Source organism: Myiozetetes cayanensis, unplaced genomic scaffold (assembly GCF_022539395.1).
Source record: "Myiozetetes cayanensis isolate MyiCay16 unplaced genomic scaffold, myiCay2020 scf5-8, whole genome shotgun sequence".
NCBI classification, from domain to species: Eukaryota; Metazoa; Chordata; class Aves; order Passeriformes; family Tyrannidae; genus Myiozetetes; species Myiozetetes cayanensis.
The window spans coordinates 67313049-67334343 of NW_026087742.1; the positions used below are offsets into that span (position 1 = coordinate 67313049).

The following is a 21295-nucleotide window of genomic DNA, read 5'->3' on the forward strand; positions in this document are numbered from 1 at the left end:
CTGATATTGCACCTCTTTGCTTGGATTATTTCTGTATGGTCCACTGGTTCAGTAACTCTGTCACATAACATCCCCATCGTTAGTTCTTCCATGGAGCACACACAAACTGGATTCCAGCTAAAGAAGTAACTAAGGCAGAAGGGCTTAGCAATTAGGATGTACATGTCCCTTACAGGGCGCAGCAGTTTTCAAGAGTTTTGTTGCTGTGCTTTCTTATTTGACAAATTTGAAAAGAGATACACCTCGCAGAACAGAAAGGCATATTTTATAGGATAGAGCAACCTTAACAAGGGGGTTGACCTTCTATGAAGGGATGAGAAAAAACACCCCCAGCCCAGAGCTTTTGGCTTTGGTGGTTGTTTTTTTGTTTTTGCAACTGATGCTAGCTAATTGTTCAGTCATGTCAGGAACAGCAGAAACAATCAAAACATGGCAGTGACCAATCATTTTGGTACCAGTCTTGCACTTTCAAATTCAGTTCATTTAGGACTGCTTTCTTCTAGTTGGTTCCAACTAAAATGAATTACATTACATAACTTGAAAGATAATGTCTTCCTCAACAGGATGCAGAATGCAGTTTCCTGCAAATTAGTTAATTTAGGCTTCACAGCCAGTGAGGAGACAACAATTCTTATGGGTCATATACCCCAGGCTGAATACAGATCACTATCATAATCTTCCCTTTACTAACATGGATGGACAAAAAAGCAGATTTACACCTGACTTCAAATACCAGAAAATGAAGAATACAAATATAAAATCATAATATAATACCCCTTTTCAACTTGTGATTCCAGTAAGGTTTGACTAAAAACTTAGAATGGTTCACTGCCTCAATGAAAATATTTTGGTTGAGAACAGATCACCACTGAGAATACACTGTTAGTGTTCTTTGGTTATAACTATCCGAAATTTCAGGCTGACAGAGAAGATGAAGAAGCTTTTAGAACTCAACTAGGACCTTTTTCTCAATGAAACATGATTTGGTGTTTTGGGCTGTCTTTGATTGTTATATGTCTAATCTGCATTCTTGTCTTCAAAAACACAGAGCAAAGCGCAATTATTACATTTCTGTATTATTTATAATACTGCTGTTCATACACAAAGAATTATCTTAATCTGGTTTGTTATGTGATTTATTTTGGCACAGAAGAAAGAAGAGTGATTAAATGATTCACCACAAAAGGTCTAGTTTCATTTTGCAGCAAGCTCTACAGACACTATACACAGGACAAAGACGGCTCCTTTTTCAAATAGACTACAACTTGAAACAAGAAACAAGACATACAAGTAGAACAACATATGGAGAGAATTAAACACTAGGTAATGCCTCAGAACACCAGAGGACTAACTTTTGTCAAGTAATTTTAACTCTCATGAAGACTGTTACTTGACAACATCTAGTTATGTTGAACCAGTAACTGCAATTTCCACTATAATAATTGAAAAGAACAACAGAACTTCCATCCAGAACTTCCATTTCATCTCAAACCAGATGTCTCTCAACTTGGTGACAGTAAACAGCACATGATGATCTGCTTGGATAGAGGTATCATCAAGTTGTGTGAGATAAATCTCCCCTGGTAGGAACTGGGAGTTTTAATTAAGACAATGAACTAACCAGGAAGTCTTCCTTCCAAGAGAAGGGAGAAAGTCTAAAAGTACCTTCTTGTGGAGAAAATAAAAATAGTTTGCAGTGACGGACAAAACATTGCAAGAAAACTAAAAGTACATTTACTATTTTTATTTTGAGATGTGGCTGCAGGGAAGAAATCTTGTTAGTGGCAGAATCAGATGCTGGATGCATTTATGGACTGGGGAACCATATGACAAAGTTACTGACTCTAGATTATTCTAAAAGTTGGGAAAAAAATAAATCAGGATGTGCTCTATAGGTAAGAAGTTGTCAAACACCTGATCCTTTTGTTAACCATGCATTTCTTAACCCCATTCCCAATTGTAATAAGAGACGGAAGGACAACCTTGTGGTATTTCAGAATTCCACATCTTTTTCATACAAGCTTATTCCATGAAAAAACCATTTAGGACCTCATTTAATATCCCTTCCTTTGCATCTAAAGGAAGTACAGGGTGGTTTCCTCACCTGGGCATTTTCCTTATAGCACTGCCACTCATTTTGGCTTGTTTTCTTTATTTTTGTCTATTTTAGTTCTTCAGGATGGAATGACAAGGTGGAATGATAAGGCGAAATGAGGAAGTCAAAAGCTACAGAAAGCATACCTTTTAAAAACAAAATCCCACCATTCTAAGAAACGGAAATATCACTAAAGAAACCCATTATCTCATTATGGATTTAATATTGACTGAAGATCCTTATGACAAAACAAGACAAATCTTTGTAAGGCCCTTATGTGCAATTAATTTCACTGTAAAATGAATAATGTGCAGAATTCAATCTGTGGCTTTAATAATAGTTGTTCGATGTTTATGTGATAAGCCAAGATGCAGGCAGTTTCTGTAGAGCTTATAACAGCTTTATTAATGGATAGAAAGAAAAAAAAATTGAACGAATATGCTTCCTTTATCCAGTATGTTAATTTCATTCCATTCAGCATGTTAAAGTGATCTGCAAATAACCTTAAGTTCTGCACCATTACTACATGATAAAGTATATATAGAGATAGTAAAACCCCACCCAATCCCACCCAAATATAACTATCTGGCTTTGTGGGATTTTTTTTTTGTTTTGTTTGTTTTGTTAATTCTCCAAACCTTGTTTGGTTGAGGCTCTGCTTTTGGTTTAATAAGTTGGGTTCCAGGCGGTATCATTCCCTTTGGAGGATCTTTTACTTTCACTTCTAGTCCAGCATCTATAATCAAACAAAGACAAAGTTTTAAAAAAGGAAATATAAGGGGATATATCAGTTAAACAGTAACTACAGTGCATCTGTGCTACAACTCAGAGTAGACAAAATAACCACTTACTTATCTCTCTGTCATAAACAACACTTGCAGTTGCTTCATGGTGCAAGGTATTACTTTCTGAACATTTGTATTTTCATTTGTGGAAATTTACAGAGATGTAGTTTCATGTTGTTATTAGATATCTGTCACACCTTATGTACAAAGCACTACTTAATTTTGTACCCTAATACTGTCTGGGGCATTATGTTTCAAGGAATGGTGAACAGAGGAGTGAATGTCTGAGGAGTGAAAGTGAAAGGTTCTGCTTATGCATGCTGTACTGCTGCAGATGCTAACTGCAACACATAAGAGCCTGAAAAGCCAAGCCAGACAAGGCCTATAAACAGCACCTTTAATTACCATCACTGTTATAAAGCCAGAAGGTACTGGAAAATATCTCAACATTTGTGAAGAAAAAGACATGTGAAGAAAGACACATGAATGAAACGCTTAAATTAAGAGACGTGTATAACCTTGAGTAATAACCTTAAAAATAATTGTCTCAGCAATCACTGTTAAGGTCCAACTACAACTAAATGACCTCAGTAGATCTTTTCACATTTTTTGTTTCGTTTTACAAAATGACCCTTTGAAGAGCAGTATCTTGAAAGGAAACATCCAGACCTAGCAATAAAATGGTTGGCTTCAGTAAAATCCTTCCAAACAAGCATGGAAGTAAGAGAAGAAATCTAGAAGCATCAAGAACATATAAGGTTTGAAACAAAAAGAAACTACTACCAGTACTTAAGTAGTTAATATTTGACAGAATTATGAGTCAAGCACAGGTACGTGAAAGCAGAATCACAGAATGTTCTGAATTGGAAGGGACCCACAAGGTTCACTGAGTCCAGCTCTCAAGGGAAAGGCCCATACAGGGATTGAACCTGCGACCTTGGCATTATTACCACCGTGTTCCAACCAACTGAGCTGAGGGACAGGGGACAGTCAGACATTATGATTCAACCAGAACAGAAGTTCCACTGCAGAAAACCAGCACAGGTAAGTACTAGAGTATACTCATACCTCTTTATAATGAAAATTAACAGTTGTATTCTAGCATTTCTAAAAGTTAACCCTACACAACGATTGAGGATGGTAGAATCTGTGTAAAATTTAACAGCAGCTGATTTAAACTACAATGTAAAGTTTGCTTTAGGGATGACACACTGGAAAAAATACAATTGAGTGCTACTGGAGGCTCCTATGAAGGCAAATGTTCCTGTTTGAGGAACGAAGATAACAGTTAATAATTATATTTTACAGATCTTATCTTCCGTAGTTAACACACTAAATAGCATCCCGCTCCAATTCTATGTGAATTATATGTATTTGTATTTATGAGTATCATTATGTATTTACAAAAGGTTCTGTATAGTATTGAGAAAGAAGAACTGCTGGTGAAATCACTCAAACCCTCCTATCAGATCGGGGCCTAACTACAGTGCTTTCAATGTTTTTACTACCATCTTCACCATACCACCAGTATGACTAATGTGAGAGCTTCAACATACAGAGTGTTTTTGGAGGGACAGTGTTTCATCACATGCTATAATATCTCACAGTTTAGTCTAGTGTGGTCTAGGACTAGCAAGATAACTAAAAAATTTTCAGCAAGGAAGGAACCAAAAACATTTAAAAATTAGTACAAATAATTGGGACTTCAGGTAGAGTCTCAGTTAAGACCACACTTTCTCAATTTTCCACAGAAGAAATGAAAATATTTATTCCTAAATTGCCAGGAACAGTTTCCCCTTTCCACAGGTTCTTCAAGGTTGGGCTCTTTTTTTTTCATCTAACTATACATCTCTGTCATTTACAGATGAAACAAGACATTCTTTTTTCAACACTGAGGGTTGAGAATAAAGAGAATCTGTCAATCTGGCAGTCTAACCACATTATAAATACATGATTTGTGAGAATAACTGTGGGGTTTTTTTCCTTTTGACAAAGAAGAGGGATTTACATAAGAGGCTTCTGAACCAAAACTTAGCTGCTAAGTTTTGCTATGAACTATAATATTAAATCTTATGAGCACTGAGACATAAATTTATCAGTATACAAAGTGGATATTATATAAATCTATGCTTAAATACAGTGAAAATCAAGTACCTATTTCAATGCCATCTATAGTAACATGGATGGTATAGAGACCAACAGCTCCAGGAGTCCAGTTCGCACAGTATGTACCATCATTATTGACTCGGATCAACATGTTTTCACTGGGTCTAGGCACAAACAAAACAATTAAAATCATTAAACAATTATTGTTTTCTTGGAGATCATCTGTTGAGTTGGCAAACTTAACTTTTTTTTCTATCAGATCACCCAAATACAATTTTTTCCTTTTCAATGTACTAACCTCCTACAATTTCATATGAAAATATAACCCTCTATGCCACATTTATGTACAGTAAATGATGCAAGAACACATTCAGAGAGTAAATAATCAAATAAGGAATCAACATTAGAACAATTAAGAAATAATAAATTGCCAAATTTAAGAAAATAGATAGTAATACTTGACTTCTTTGTTTCTACCTGTCAGTCACAGTTTGTGTGTGTGGGTGTAAGCAGAAGTGATAGGACATGTTAATTTAAGTCCCTAACAAAAAGAAATTCTTTAATGTTTACCTCTTTGGTGTTGGTGAAGCAAAGCGTAGTTCTTCAAAGGAATAATTTTCATATGCCTATAAACAGATTGAATTCAAACATAAAATGAATTACACTACTGTCTTGAATAAAAAAAAAAAAAAAAAAAAGAGTATTTTCTCAAAGAATACACTAATCTAACTTTACAGTCACCAGAAGCAGTTATCAGGGAATCAGAAACAAATTCCAAAACACAGAAAAATATACACATATATGAAAAGAGTATACTTTCTCTTTAAATAGACATTATCTAGATAATAAAGAGAGTTATTGCTAACAAAATGCCTCTGCTCACAGTAAAGTCTTTGAATCTCTTCTAATCTCACTTGTACAAGAAGTTTTTTAATCCAGGTAGGTACATTGAAGACCATGTGAAGGTAAGAAAGCAAATATGCTGCAGGTCAAAAACTACAAAACAGCAGGGTGTCTATACAAGGACGTAGTTTTTGGGTATCAGTCCTCCAAACGTCATAATTTATTGTCATGAAGTGAGAAACTAGATTTTATAATCATATTTAGATGTATCAAATACTGATATAACATGCAGGCTGGTATAAAGACCAAGGGACATCTGCATTTTACACTCAAAATGAATGTGCTTAGTAATGCAGGTGGGGGGAAGTAGAAGAGCATACTGACTGTCTTGAATTCATAAAGTTGAAGTTTTGAATAGAAAGGACTTAATCTGAAAGGAACCTTTGGAAGATTATCTGAAAAGGCATTTAACATGGAAATCAAGCATGTCTCATCACGAAGAGAGACACTTCTTGTATTTTACCTTGGTGTAGTCCTTTACTTTCTACTTTTATCTTTATGAGATGCATACTGTTATTACCTACTAAGAGGACTTTAAAGGAATACTTGCATTTTCATTTTATCTTGGCCTGAATCAATTACAAACCATTACACACTAACTACCTAATATGAAGCATTCCTCACTCAAAGGATCCATCAAATCTAGAAAAGAATTTTTGAACACCCTACACATGTACCACCATCATTTATTCCAGAGTATCCAGCTGCATTATAAGATATACCACCCTCATAGTTGCATGAACAGATTTGACACCTCTTACTGAAAAGAAGCAGCAGGTACCTGTGGACAATGGTTATCAAAAATTTCATCTCAGTCCTAACTTAGAATAAATAATGTATTTCTGCCCTGTCTCAAGCCACTTTTTGAAGTGGCAAGTAGCATCAAGGTAAGAAGTGGTCTTTGCTGTAGTCCAAATACAACCCCCCTAATCAATAAAATCACTTATATCCTGTATATACACTCCCTGGTTGTAAATATATTTTCAGGCATGTGATTTAACAAGTTTTTGAACCATCTGTTGTACACTACATTGATTTAGTAGTTCTTTCACTGATCCATTAGGACGCTATGTAGTGCCCAGCTGCACTGTTTACACAGAGGTACTGCAGCATTAACTATCCTTTGCAAAAAAAGACCCCGTACCCTCTAAAAGATGCTACTTTGGTGGTTCTGCCCCCCATAAATCCATATTGATTATATAAGTATTACTCTTCTCTAACTCCTGATTAATCATGTCTCATTAAGCTGTCCAACTAATAGTTGTACACAGTATGTCCCATCTCTTAACTGGGTCGATATATGTTACATATATGTAAATTTATTGCATGTGCTATAATATAGTCAATCAAATCAACGCTAGCTTTCAGTTCTTTAAAAACTGTTCTGGCAACATCTCTGAGCTGATCCCTTTGACACTGGCTCATTTCATCCAACACTGCTTAATATTTATGCATTGATACACAAATCATTTTTATGACCTTTTTACTATGCCGAGCTCTGATATCTTCCTATATTTACCAGTTCCAGTTTTTAATATGGGTTCACTGCAACACTCCAACTTTATATGGACACACTGGTTTGACTTCCTCTCCACCATTTCAACATCTGATTTATTTCTCCTGAGTGACTCAGACTAATTTGTTAATCAGTCTAATCAAAATCAAAGAAAACTTTTCTTTTGAATGCTAATCCAGCCAACTGCATTAGAGTTTATGTAACTGGTCCTTTTGATGTACCTTGTTTTATGCTGAACTTCAATATAATCAGAATAATTTGTAAACAATGTATTTTCAGATTGTGACCAAAATAAAATATACTTTTTTCCTTCTATTTCACATACCTTTACACACTTTGACTGCTGAATTTTATAGTTACGTTGCTAAAATGACAGTAATTTACCTTCATCATTGTAATAGCAATATATCGAGCTTCTTTTACTATCATTGGCTCGTAGGAAGAATCAAGCTTTGGTGAAGGAAGTCCTCCAAAGGTCATATCACTGCTAGGGGAAGCAGCTGTTGCAGGACTCCCTGGTATCCGTTGTGCCTTTTTAGCTTGTTCTTGTTGCAAGGATGTTTTTTTCTGTGAAACGGGAATAGCTTTGACTTCTACCTGCAATGTGATGTGGAATAGAGAACATGATTTAGAGAGAAAACACACATTATTTTAGATTTATTACAGTACAGTGCTTATAGCACTCACTGTAAATCCAGCTGTGTCAAAACCCAATGCATCTACCTTTAACAATCTGCAAAGCCAAGCACAGCATCTCTGAAAAATGTCAATGTACAGGAGAGAAACACCCAACTGATTTGGGACACAACCAGTAAGGGCTGGAGTTCTACCACTCCCACAGCACTCCCTGGGAAGCAGCACACAATCTGGTATGCATGGTGAAGTTATCCCACAACAGAAAATGCTACAAAGCAGAAAGAGCCTTCCAAAAGAGTGCATAGGTTTTGGAGGAAATCATCAGAGCCTGCTAGATCTGGATCACCAGTGGCCAGATTGGATTTTGACTTGCTGTACTACATCAGCACTGTATGTTTACACTGTGCTCTTCAATGCATATTTTAACTGACTTTTTCTCCTTCAGAGGTACCACAGACCTCCATTAGTGCAGGTAACAGTGAGCTGTACACAGCTTTCTGAGGAAAACCAGGCAGACTACCTTGAAAATAAGTTTAAAAGTTTGTGTTACTCGTCCTAAATCTGCAATAAATTATGTTTAAATACTGCAGTTTTCACACTGTTTTATCAAAATTTGACTTAATTTATCGGAAGTTACATCACTGCACTGCCGACTTATTGAGTTCAGCAGAATCATTAAGTTGAATTAAGATTTGTTACCTTAATACATTGGCAAACAATAATTAAATAATTAATCCAGCAATAATTTTGATAATATTTTGACATATCCTCTTCCTGATTGATATAATAAAAACTCTACTTAAGAGTTTTCCACTTCCTCTGTCACACATTTAAGTCAGTAACCACATACACAAGTTTCACTTGAGCTGTTTTTGTGACTGAGTTGTTTCTTGTGCTACTGTTGTAGAACCCCTATTCATTATTAAGTTTACAGTTCACTGTAAGGTAACTCAATTATAACATCAGATGCAAAGAATAAATTTGAGAGCTTTTATCACAAGAATCGTGATTTTACAAAAGGTACTTCATCTACTTCACAGTAACAGTCAGCTTTAAAACACGGAAATAACCTAATTTATCAGAACTACACAAAAACCATTTTGTGTTTAATTTTTGTTTCCATTGCTTTGCTACTTCAAATCAAGCAGCCCATACATAAGTTTTACTCCAAAATGTCCAAAGTTCTTCTAACTCTACCTGAGGCTGTCAAGAACACTTCCTTTCCTGTATTAAAAGATATTAAAAGTGATTAACTGAAAATGCTGAAGGCAAATCCAAGAACTCCACTTTTTTGCCAATTATTTTTATTAATTGCAAAGACTACATGAACTTCCAAATATTAGAAATAGAAAAGGGAAAAGTACTGTTTTAGCCTAAAATAAAATAAGATGGTTCATCAATGTGCTTCTGGTTCCTTTTTTTTCCCCTCATAAAGTCTATGATTTACAATATCTTTCCCAGCTTAAAAGTTAAAATGGTGGATTCTTGTTCCCTGAACACATCATCACCAGCAAATGCCCCTTATGACAGATTATTTCTACAATTATACATGTGTAGCTCTTTACAGACAAGTTATAAATTGCATGAAATGTTGGCATAATACAGAATATGATAATTTTGTGGATTTAGTGGTAAAGTCTGACTACACTGAATTTACAAATGCCACATTCTGCTCTATACAAGAGTATTCTGTGGAATACCTAAAACAAAAACTAAAAGACAGCACAATCAAGCAGATGAACAGCCAAGATTACAATAATTACCTTCATATTAGGAACATGAACAACATCCCCATACTGGTCTTTTGTTTGTACTGTAATAACAGTTGGCCAACCACATCGAATGTCATCCTTATTCAAAATCAATGATGTTTTTTGAGGATCAGCATATGAATCTGGTTGAAGCCACCTACAGCAAATAAAACCACATAAAATTAAAATCTCTTATAGCCTCCAGAAAAAAAATTCTTACTCTCTACAAATATGACTTCAGCTAAAAAAGGATGCAGAAAGTCTGTTTCATGGAAACAATACAGTCATACAGTCTTATTTAACAAATTTTAAAATAACTATTACAGATCTATAGCTAGTCATATACACAAGCAATAGTGCAGTTTTACCTTGCAAGTCGTCCACCACTTGATCCTGGTACACAAGCAATGAAATCCTCCAGAAATGACTGTTCATTGCTTTGCACCTGCAGTGGAAGACTTCCTTCAAGAGCTTCCAAGATGGTTGGTGAGTGAGATAGCGCCAAGCCTTTCCCAAGAATGCCCGAGTGAGATTTGCACACCTATTATTTTTGGCAGAAGTTGGGGGTGAAAGGATGGAGACATTAGCCAGCTTTTCAGTAATGTACACGTTGACACTTTCCCATAACACAACACTGACACTGGTACAGACATTTTGGGTACTGAAAACCTTTCAAGGAGGAAGAGAATAAACTTTACTCTGACGAAAGTTTAAAAAAAAAGTCACAGCCCAGTTCATTAATCAATAATTTATGTCAAAAGAGATTAAATGACCTTGAGCTGAGGGAGAATTTCTGGTGAAAAGAATAATGTAACATGTTAAAAATATCCTAAACTGCTGATTTGTGAGCAGAAGACTAAAGAAAGATGTTCTGAAAATGTGACTAATGAGTATGTTTCAGAAGAAGATAAAAGGTTAGAAGTATAGCATATAGAAGGGTAGATCTCTTACTACTTGCACCCTCCTAGCTCCCATTTTGAGTTAGAATACGGTGGGCCCAAGAACAGACTGATGACAAAAATATTTCTTCCAAGGAACATCTGATTCCTCCCAGTCAAGTTCTATTACTAGTCTGTTACCTAAGGCCTATGCAATGGTGTCAGACTGTAGCACTGCTACATTTTTCCATCAAGTACTGTGATAACTGAATTTCCAAACAGTTGCTGTGAAAATAACTAGGAAGGAGAGAGAATGTGAAGACTCTTTCTTTCACAGTTCATCATCTGTTGGGGTAGATGGGAGCTTCTTATCAGCATTAGTTACCATCAAAACGCCATCAACAAACCAGAACAACTGCAATCACATTATTGTGATTGATTATTGTCACCGCTCAGCCGAAAAAGTTATTTTATTTCTCTAATTACAAAGATGCATGGTGGATTAATTTTAGTAACATTTAAAATTTGCTAAATAGTACACCTTATGCCAAACACTTAGATATTTTGAAATATTTTGTCATCTAACTTTCTAAATGATATTTTCTCCATTTCTTTCCTACGCAGATTTATTATAAAAAACAGATTTAATGGAAATCCTAAACTTCTCTAAGACTTTCATAAACTGTTTCCTTACAAGTTGGATTCTATTCTATTCTAAAAACCTTATGAATTATTTTCTTCTCTAGCAGTCGAAGAGTTTCAGTGCAATTATGTGATTAAGTATGCAGCAGTGGATAAAAAGCCATAGTTTACCTGTAAGGCAGCCTCTTCAAGTATCTCAAGATCCTCTTCAAATTCATTACCTGCTGTAAAAATATAACAGTAATACTGACAGTTACCTACATATAATAAAATACGAAATTCAGTTCTGTTTTGTGAATCTTTTTACATTATAAAATTTAGGTTTGCATAATGCTGTGTCACAATGTTCAACCAGCAGCTGAAATATTAATCTTTTCAAGTAACATATAAACATGCAGTATTGTGTAGTTCAGTGCACACACAAATGAACAGTCGACATTACACACAACAAAGAATTTGGTGCTTGTCTTCTTATTTCCAGGACAGTATGTATGGCAAATCTTTGGATGCAACTAGATCCTTTCAGAAAAAGATTTTGGAAGGTAAAAATAGTTTCTGGGAAGAGGTACCAAGGAGCACCAACTGCTCCCTTTTAGTAAAATTATTTAAAAACTTGATAAACTTGACATAGTTTTGTAAATTATGATTTCTCCTATAACATAAAACCCAAATACATACTATTACACCATATTTCTTTCTCACAAATACAACTTGAAAGTCTGATTCCAGGTTGACCAGAATTGCCAAACACAGCCTTTTAACAGAAGAGTAAAACAGATAAGGTTACCATATTTCTACTCTCTCTCAAAAACATGTCAGGCAATTCTACTAGTCAGAAAGGAGAAAGAGAAATGAGAAGAATCAAGTCCCAAAATTCAAATAAATAAGGATGTATAAAAATTCTGCCCTCAGAAATAATTTCTACCAAATTTGAAACAACTAAGAAATAATAATGTTAAATACACCAATCAGTTCCACACTGCTGTTTAAGTTAGAATTTGATCATAGACCAGATCTCTCTCTTGGGAAGAAATATCTTAAATTTAAGTATTGGAGAACTGGCAAGGAGAAAGAGTGACCTTTTGAACATAGTAAATCAAAGAGTATTTGCGTGTACTCTCAAAGATAGTTTTCCTAATATCTAAAAGAATCACTCTCTACTCCATCTTCCTTTGGAGACAAAAAAGTTAAAAGCTTCCTAAAGTTCTTCAAAACACTTTTTTTCCTAATGGTTCTAGTGTAATACTTGGACAAACATTTGGCTACTTGCATACCGAATATACTCACTACAACAATTACTAAAAAGTAAGGTACCTCTTTGCAAAGGACAAGCTCTCTAAAGTCAATACACCAAGACAAATCACGCACATAAAGCTGAAGACAGAAGGATCCTAGAAGAATGCCAGTAACAACCCATAAAAATCAGTTCAATCATCCTATTTTCCTTGACAGAAGATTCATGAAGTTTCTTATTGTCTTCATTAAAATTGCCAAGTTTTATGAGCACTTAATTGGGTCTAGAGCTCTAAAGAGTAGCTGGGAAATAGAGCAGGATTTACCTCACTTGCTCTTGGGCAAAGAAGAATGAGACCCTGAGCTCTCACTTAGGTATTACAAGATAGCTTTACAGCAAATGAAAGAAGACAGGTGCATCCTTTGGGTGATGACTTTCATTTTTCTGACATCTTCATTTTAGGACAACATGAACCATCCTTTGAAGATGTCTAATTTAAAAGAAGATTAGAGGTACTAGCTTAGCTACAGATACCTAAATTCCAAATGCCAAAGTAGAGGCAATACAAGTTAAGTTGCTACTTATTTTGTGGAGTGAGCCTTTTTCATAGATTACTTTCTTTAGCCTGCATACATCCACACACAGAAAAAAAAAGGTAAAACTGTAGAAATTATAAAATAAACTATGAAAAGTCTACGAAAAAGGGCCTTTCTGTGTGTATGCATTACAAGTCTTTTATATGATTATTGATTGTATGATTCTGTATTGGCTTTTCTTAAAGGACATGATTCCACAAATAGGACGACAGGGCTCTGCAGGTCAGGAATGAGGTCTCTGCAGATTAGAAACGGCAGTAATACAGTATATTTGAGAGCAATTTCAGTTGCAGCAAAAGGGTGCTGGAGAAGTCAACAAAACAAAGGAGTTTGGAGTCTAAGAAATGAGGGCACTATTTCAACTATAGAATTGCCTGTACTTTTGAGAGTGAAATACAGATCTACCAGTGCAACTGAAGTGCCTACTTGCCACATAAAGTAAGAAATTTGTGCATTCAAATACATAAGCAAAATACTGGGTTAAAAAATTCAAAGCAGGTTTAGTGATTGTACACTGACCAATGCTTTCCTGGCTCATTAATACACACTTCCAGTCTCATTAACTGTGTCTGAGCTCTTGTTTGCACTCCTAAATTAAAATCATCAAAAAGATATCCTATTATAAATTATAAGCCTGTTTTTCCTGTATACAGATGCTATTTTGGAGAAATTAAATGACATGGACTATGGTTGCATCACTAGAAGTTCTAATTCAATCTTCGTATCCAACAGTGTTCATAAACTCTTGTTTTTCCTTACATTTTAAATGGCACTTGGGTTACTGTAAACCTTTATTTGCTGCATCTACTGTACAAGTATGTAATTTCTAATTGTAAAAAAGTTATAGCAGAAATATTGTTAACTATAAGGTTTACAGATTCAATGGTCACTTTCAATTTTAAAGTAATAAGTTTAAATTTTGCAATTCAATGTTGCAGGTATTGTTTTCATTCAGAAAGGTAGGGAGTGAGGAGAGAAAAGACAGCAGAAGAGAAATACAAAAATAATACCTGCACATTTGTGAGGTACCACAAGGAAAGTGTGAGACACATTTCATACACTGATACACTACCTGTGGGTGGGGGAGTTCATTCAGATTTAAATGACCAGCTTTCCCTCCTCCCCCACATGCACATGAAGGAAGAGGTGTAAGCAGAAAACACACTCATTTTATTATTTTTTTTTATTAATTTAGTTTTAAGAACAAATTTCATATTGTTATCTCTAAGTAAAAGCAACAATAATATTTAAATGTAGTATAAATTAAGAAAACATTGACATGGACAATGATGAAGTAAGGAAGTATGTCCTTTGAGTAGGACTTACCAATAGGAAGTGCTAGATCTTTCTTCATCAAAGCTGCTGCACATGATCCTCCTAAATTTGCCAGTTCTTTCTCCAGCTGAATAATACCCTTCAAATTAAAACAATTTTCAAAATTAGTGTCCCAGAAAATAGGACAATGAATACATTTCCCTGACTATGCTTTCATATGAAGAAATACTTCTGTCCCAGTTTGAAGTTTTGTCAGCAATAAAAATGTTTAGAATAATTTCCACTTGGTAGCAGTATTAATAAATGGGTTATCATGCTTCTGTTAGCCTAGTAAGAACATCTGAATATGATAATCGGTAACACTTCAGGAAAATGTTCAGAAAATTTCACCACAAAGTTGCCAAAAGAATGAGAACCTTGCACTGTCTGTCCAATTACTTTATCTAAGTTAGTTATAGTGTTTTTAGTCCTGAGATGCAAGGTAGTTTTTACACCATAAAAGTTGCTTTACTATTTATAAAACTTTAGCACTATAAAAAGGTGTATTTCTGATTTTGCTGAAAGCTAATGAGATCACCATAGCTAATAATCTTACAGTATGTTTTCTTATCTGGTAAGTTACAAAATTCCAAAGAACTTCATGTTTTGAAAACCCAAAGACATGATTTAGCTTGAGCAAAATCCAGGAATAAGATGACATAAATCCTCTGTGAGGGTTTTAGTGTAAGCAAGATATGCAGACCTGGGGAAGTTCACATGAAGCAACAGGCCCAACGACTCCCAAGATAAGGTTAGAGTTATTTTTCTGGATTTATTATAAAACATATTAAGCATTTTCACTAGTCTCTTAAAATAAGCCAAAAGAAAGCACTGGGTCAAGGACATGAAGAAATTTCATCTTCCCCTTGAAATAAACAGTGGTGGAAACAACTCATGTCCTTAAAGGAAAGATGAGGAAACCACTGGGTAAAATAATCTCAGGTAGCCTAAATGCACAGAGTATTTCTAGGGAGTCTGAGAGTTCTGGTATAATTGAGCACTGGAAAAATAATGCAGATTTGTCATTCAATTGGCAGTGACAGTGAAATACCGATCACTTTGTATCTGAAAGCCCCAAAACTTTGGATTTCTGATGCCACAGTAGGTTGGAATTTTAGGAAATCTTATATCCCACTGACATACAAGATAAAACCCCACTATGTATTTGCAGACTGCCACAAACCAAAGAAAAGGTCATTCCAATAATATCCTGGTTAAAGAATTCCAAACGAATAATATCTGTGACAAAAAACATCAAAGCCTTTTAAAAATTAATCTAAAAATACTTAGCTTATATTCTTTAGTCAGAAGTGGAAATACAAATATTTTTACCCCCCAAAAATAGCCTTATAGCAGAGATTTATTAGGTGTAGAACTGTACCATCTCACTTCTTCCTTACCTCATCAGATCCTGGACTAAATTCATATCCAATTGCATAACATTTGAAACCATAAAAACAAGCTTTTTCATCTTTCACGTAGTCTGATGCAGTCTCCAGAGAAAAAAGAGCTTCATTTCCTTAAAAAAAGTAAAAGTATAAATTAAATAAATAATGTATTCCTCCTCTTTTGGTATGTTTCTTCTACATGTGTATATATGAAACTCAGGCTTTATATGTAGCGTGAATTAAAAGCATGTGAAAAAAACCAGAGTAACACTTCAAGCAAGAAACCTACCATAAACATAAGCAGATTGCCAGCTTGGATAAAGACACTTCAACTTTGATTTTTCTGCAAAATTATCTTAGCAAACAAACTTTCTTTCATTATTTCAGTAACTCACATTATGATTAATTATTGCAATATCTATTTATTACCTGGCAATACTAATACCATGGTAGGCCATCCTGAAGATCCAGAGAATTTTTTCAGTTCTATCCATGAATTAAGGTTTTCATGAACAGAAGTATGCTTTGGTCCAAATCCCAGGCTCTGTGCAATTCTGACAGGAATTAGTAAACGAAGAACATCCTCTGACTGAGCAGTGCCACACTGAGTGTCAAACTCTATTGTTATCCACCTGACACATTCAGGGAACGTCACCTAAAACAAAGCAATAGTTTAATTATGTCCAAGTTTTGGGGGTTGTTGGGGTTTTTGTAACATTTATTTAATTTCCTTTTTGGTTTAATTCTTTACTCTACAAAAGTGATTTAATCAAGTAATTCTATTACAATTGTTTTGATATGCTTTAAATTAACATTACCCTAATATATTCTTTGCACTTCATATACACCTGAACCACCTTATTCAATTATAACCCTGTAATATAACTTAATATTCGGATTAAGTATTTGTGCCAACACCACTAGTGATTGTTTTTAAGAACTCTGCACATTAAACAAAACAACCACAGACTACTATGAACACTGAACTCTCATGTAACTTTTTAAACTCAAACTGCAATAAACATACTGAATATCTGCCATCCTAGCAAAGTACAGAACAGCTGCAGTACAGTACAGAAAAGTACAGAGCAGCATCTGCAGTGGATGTCTTGCTATCTCACAGTACAAGCAAGTGGAATAATAATCAATGACCTCTTTAGGCTCTTGATTACAGGTTTGCTACCTCTGGATTTAGAGTTGTGGTATCAATGTGACTGCAGAGCTCTTTATTTCAATAACTGAAAAAAAGGATTTATCTCTCAGACATGTAATTTCTGCCTGAGAGCTTTACTCAACTAGAAAAAAATCACCCCTTCTCTATTGAGGTTTACTAATATTAATTCAACTAGAATTGACATAAGATATTTTTACAGAACACTGGTTTAGCATTAGGTAAGAAAGTCTGATATATGATTACATAATGCATACATAAAGACTTTGAACTTCTACAATCTGTACAGTTAGAGGGAAAAAAACTGTGCATGACAGTAGGAAAATCTAAGACTTACCAAATTTAGGGACTTAAAAGTCCCTAAATATACCTGAGTTAGGGCATTAAAACTTCACTAGTTTCCACTATACTTAATGGAGAAAGAGTTTTGTCCTGGAAGCAGTACAGCAATAATATAGGAAACTGTCTCCCATATTAGAAATACGAATCATCCATGGCAATAATATTTCAGACAGTAAACACTGACTAAAGAAAAAACATGCATCAAGCTTTTAAGAAACTACCCATGCACTTAGAAACTGTGCTCACCTTATAGTGCGTAACAGAGGCAGGTTTATAGGGGTGCTCACTTTCTACAACAGCATAGTGATTGGAGGTAGTACAAGCTGAAAGCCCTTGTTCTGGTTGGTTTCCAGTGGTGCTGTCTGTAGACTGATTTGGGTTAAAAGCTGGAGGGGCGTATTTCTGATTCAGAACTGCCACGGAAGGAAGTAGCTGTTGTACTAGGCCAAAGACCTCAACAGCAACCTGTAACGTAAGACCACATGCAATAAAGTATTATAACTTGGTGAAAACAATTCCCTCAAACTTCCATTTCTCTACAACAATTGTTTGGATATTCTCAAAATATCACTAACTACAATTCATTCAGTCATTTTTCAATTCTGCATCTACACAGTCTCAACAGAAGAAACATTACTACATGACTCTCAAATACTCCTCCTAGAGAGTCACCAAAGCTGACAGAAGAATGTGTATACAGCTGAGGGATATTTTCACTGGAATAGCTTCTACTAAAAAACCTGGACAGTAACAACCAGTAAGCACGAGCTGACAGTAAGCAAATACCATACTAAAGTCATAGTTCAGTTATACTTTGTAATGATACTGTTATTTTAATGCATGTAACATTATGCTTCCCATTGTTCCCTGTAATCTTTAAGACATTTTCAAAGGAGTGGTACACTTTTAAAGCAAAACGCTTGCCACTGGGAAATAAGGTTCTTTTACTTACAGCTGACATCTTCCCATCTCTAAATTTGATAGAAATAATTTAATGAGAAACCGCTTTTGCTCTTTACTATAAAAACAATTTCTATAACGTAAAAGAACATTTTATACCATCTATGTTCATCAATGAGCTGTAAATGACATCCTTCTAATGCCTTGCCTTTTACTACTGGTAAATCCTGTCATATTTCTCTCTGTTTCATTAGGGTATTTTTTTCATAATGTTTTCAATTCAAGTTAAAAAAAGTCATTACATGTTTTTAAAGTTCTTGATTCTTGGAAAATTCATAATGAGTCATGTGGTCAAATATAACCCACAAATTCATAAAATCGTAAGACATCAAGATGTTCGGAATTTCAGAGTAAGCCTTTTCCCAGCATAGCATTCACACATTTCTTCTGCAATTTCTGTTGAGGGGCATACCTTGGGAATAGCTGCTGCTACTGGTCCTATGTAGGCTATTATGAGCGGAAGCAGCATCGAAAACAGACTGGAAGAACTGAGCAATTCTGGAATGTCTTCAGCTAAATAAAGATAATTACAACACAGGTATTATGAATAAACGTGTCATTGTTCAAAACACATCTTATTTTTCTGGTTTGCCGCTAGAGTTAAACTTTTATTTTCACTTAAAATTGTTTTCATTATCTAGGCATTGTCAAATTCTGGTTCTGCCAAGTTCACCCAAGACAAGCACATCATTATATACAGTTCTGTGTTCAAAAGTTTCCTCCTATTAGAGCATTATTTTATTGCATTCTTTGGCATTTTGTGAAGCTCTGTTCCTATTTTCTATGGTATAAAAGTTAGCACAACGAAGTCCTCCCAGCACTTCAAATCAATTTTTATAGCACTATTGTCAGAGGACGCAGCAAGGCCGCAGTGCCTAGCAGCATGGAAAAGAATGTAAATAAGAGGTGAACATCCAATCATATGTGAAGGCTAGTGGTAAATTATAGATAACAGAGCTAAGAATAGTGTTAGTATGTAAGATTCTACAGACGGTGTGTGAGTGCAGCTGTGTGAAGAACAAGATGTAATATTCTGGATGAAGCAATAAAAGCTGAATTTAGGCCATCATCATAGAATGCCCAGTTTTATTATTTTGGTCGTCCTCACAAACAACGACACACTATGTAATATTGTGGACATTTTTACTACAATGGTTACTGTCTACATTTCTCAAAAACAGATGTTTAAGTGCTTGCAAACTTATTACATTCATCAGTCCTGCCAGCTACCACCACTGTGCAAAACATGCATAAAATTTGCAACTAACCCATCATGGAAGACCTATTGGAAACAAAGAATCTTACCAGCTTTAATATAATACTTGCTAAATTGTTGAGCAAATTTATTTGAGGTATCTGCCTATGATATCTCAAGTGCAACTCAATGACATAGAAGTTACACAGTCTGATACCTATAGGAATGAAAGGTTAGAAAAATATTCTTTGGAGAGAAAACATAACTCTGGTATTCAGAAGTATTCTACTATTACTGATTGCTAACAAATTGAAAAGTTTTGAAAGGTAAATGTTCTCAAGACTTACCATCTACAGCAAGAGCCCTGTGTAACAGGTCTTTGGCTGCTCGTACAACAGCACTCACGACAGAAAGAGCCCTGCTACAGTTTTTGTCTTCTTCATTAGCTTTGTTCAACAGTTGTGATTGCAGATCTCCATCATACTCACTCCTAGATGGTGGATTAAGTGAAAGTAAGTTCACAAAATACAAAATTGCATTAAAAAAAATCACTGACTGATTTTGGGTACAGAATAAGCAAAACAAATTATGATAAAGTAATAAATGAAGTATTACTATTATTATTATGATAAAGCAATCAAAGAAATCATGGTGAATATTTTGGAGGCAATGTCTCAGTGTTAGCCCTTTGGAATAACTTTATTTTTATTTGGCAAAAAGTTTTAAAAGCATTTTTCTGGAATGCTTCTTTTGATTAGATGCTTTTTAAACCACAGAAACGTAATAATTGCTATGCTCTTCCAAGGCCAATCACCTATCTTGATAAAAACAGAGCAGTGTTAAATGCATACAGAAACAAGTAAAACTTTTTCAATAGATATTTCTGCACTAGAATAACAGGAAAAAAAATTCTCCCTCTGTATTTCAAAGATTAATTTTGGGTTTAAAATACAATCCTGTATTAAAACTGTGTTAAAACAAATGGTTTTAACAAATAGTTTTTTCTTTTAAATCCACTCTGAAAAGTTAGGTGCTCCTAAACAACATAATGCACAAAATATTTAAATATACATTTAAAAAAGATATATAACAGCTGTGGTTTGATTTGCTTTTTCAAAGCAATCAAATGACAATTATAAACTAATTCAAGCCCTCAATATGACAGAGATTAAGCCCTGACACAGAGAAACAAAATCACTTAGTCAACATGTAAAGCAAAATTTCCTATTGTCTTTTGCATATCTTATGTTTGTCCAGAAAGATCTCATCTTTCAAAACATCATTCCAGAACATTATTAATTCAGAACTCACACCTCAGAATGCTCAAAAATTTTACTCTGAGCAATTCAGTGAATAACAATGATACCTATCCTTCTCTATGACTTAAATTATTTATTATTTAAAAAAAGATTATTTTGTTTTGTCAATGTGTCCTAGAGTTGTAATTTTGCTGTCAGCCTCAAGTCTTTTTCATCTGGATTAATGAATGACAGGGGGTAAAGTTCAACTGAGTACTTTTCCAACAAATTCCTCCAAAACTTGTCTGCTCTTATGAGAAGTGTGTTAACACGTTTCTTTCAGTATGGCCTTTCTTTACATATGCCTAAGTAACAATTCTATTTGTATTTGTGTATTCTTTAAACAAAACAGTCTGACTCTTATAATCTCTGTTCTATAACAGTTGACTGAACATTTGTTCCTTTGCTGTAGTCAAATCAAATCCTCAAGTCATTATATATCAAACTGAGAATCCTCAAATTAAGTCTATATCTATAGTAGAGAA

General features: G+C 34.7%; 1 protein-coding gene across 11 annotated transcripts in view; it reads right to left on the reverse strand.

The window, feature by feature from the left end:
- Positions 1-21295, reverse strand: part of MYCBP2 (MYC binding protein 2) — a 173245-nt gene that overhangs the window by 60345 nt on the left and 91605 nt on the right. For all 11 annotated transcript variants that reach the window (XM_050333825.1, XM_050333831.1, XM_050333830.1 and 8 more), the window contains 13 exons: positions 19860-20002; positions 18730-18830; positions 17604-17822; positions 16274-16499; positions 15857-15975; positions 14469-14556; positions 11484-11536; positions 10161-10333; positions 9805-9949; positions 7790-8002; positions 5557-5612; positions 5035-5150; positions 2734-2831 (listed from right to left, as the gene is read on the reverse strand). In XM_050333825.1, the coding sequence (XP_050189782.1) occupies positions 2734-2831; positions 5035-5150; positions 5557-5612; positions 7790-8002; positions 9805-9949; positions 10161-10333; positions 11484-11536; positions 14469-14556; positions 15857-15975; positions 16274-16499; positions 17604-17822; positions 18730-18830; positions 19860-20002 (1750 nt within the window). The remainder of the gene's footprint in view (positions 1-2733; positions 2832-5034; positions 5151-5556; positions 5613-7789; positions 8003-9804; positions 9950-10160; positions 10334-11483; positions 11537-14468; positions 14557-15856; positions 15976-16273; positions 16500-17603; positions 17823-18729; positions 18831-19859; positions 20003-21295) is intronic.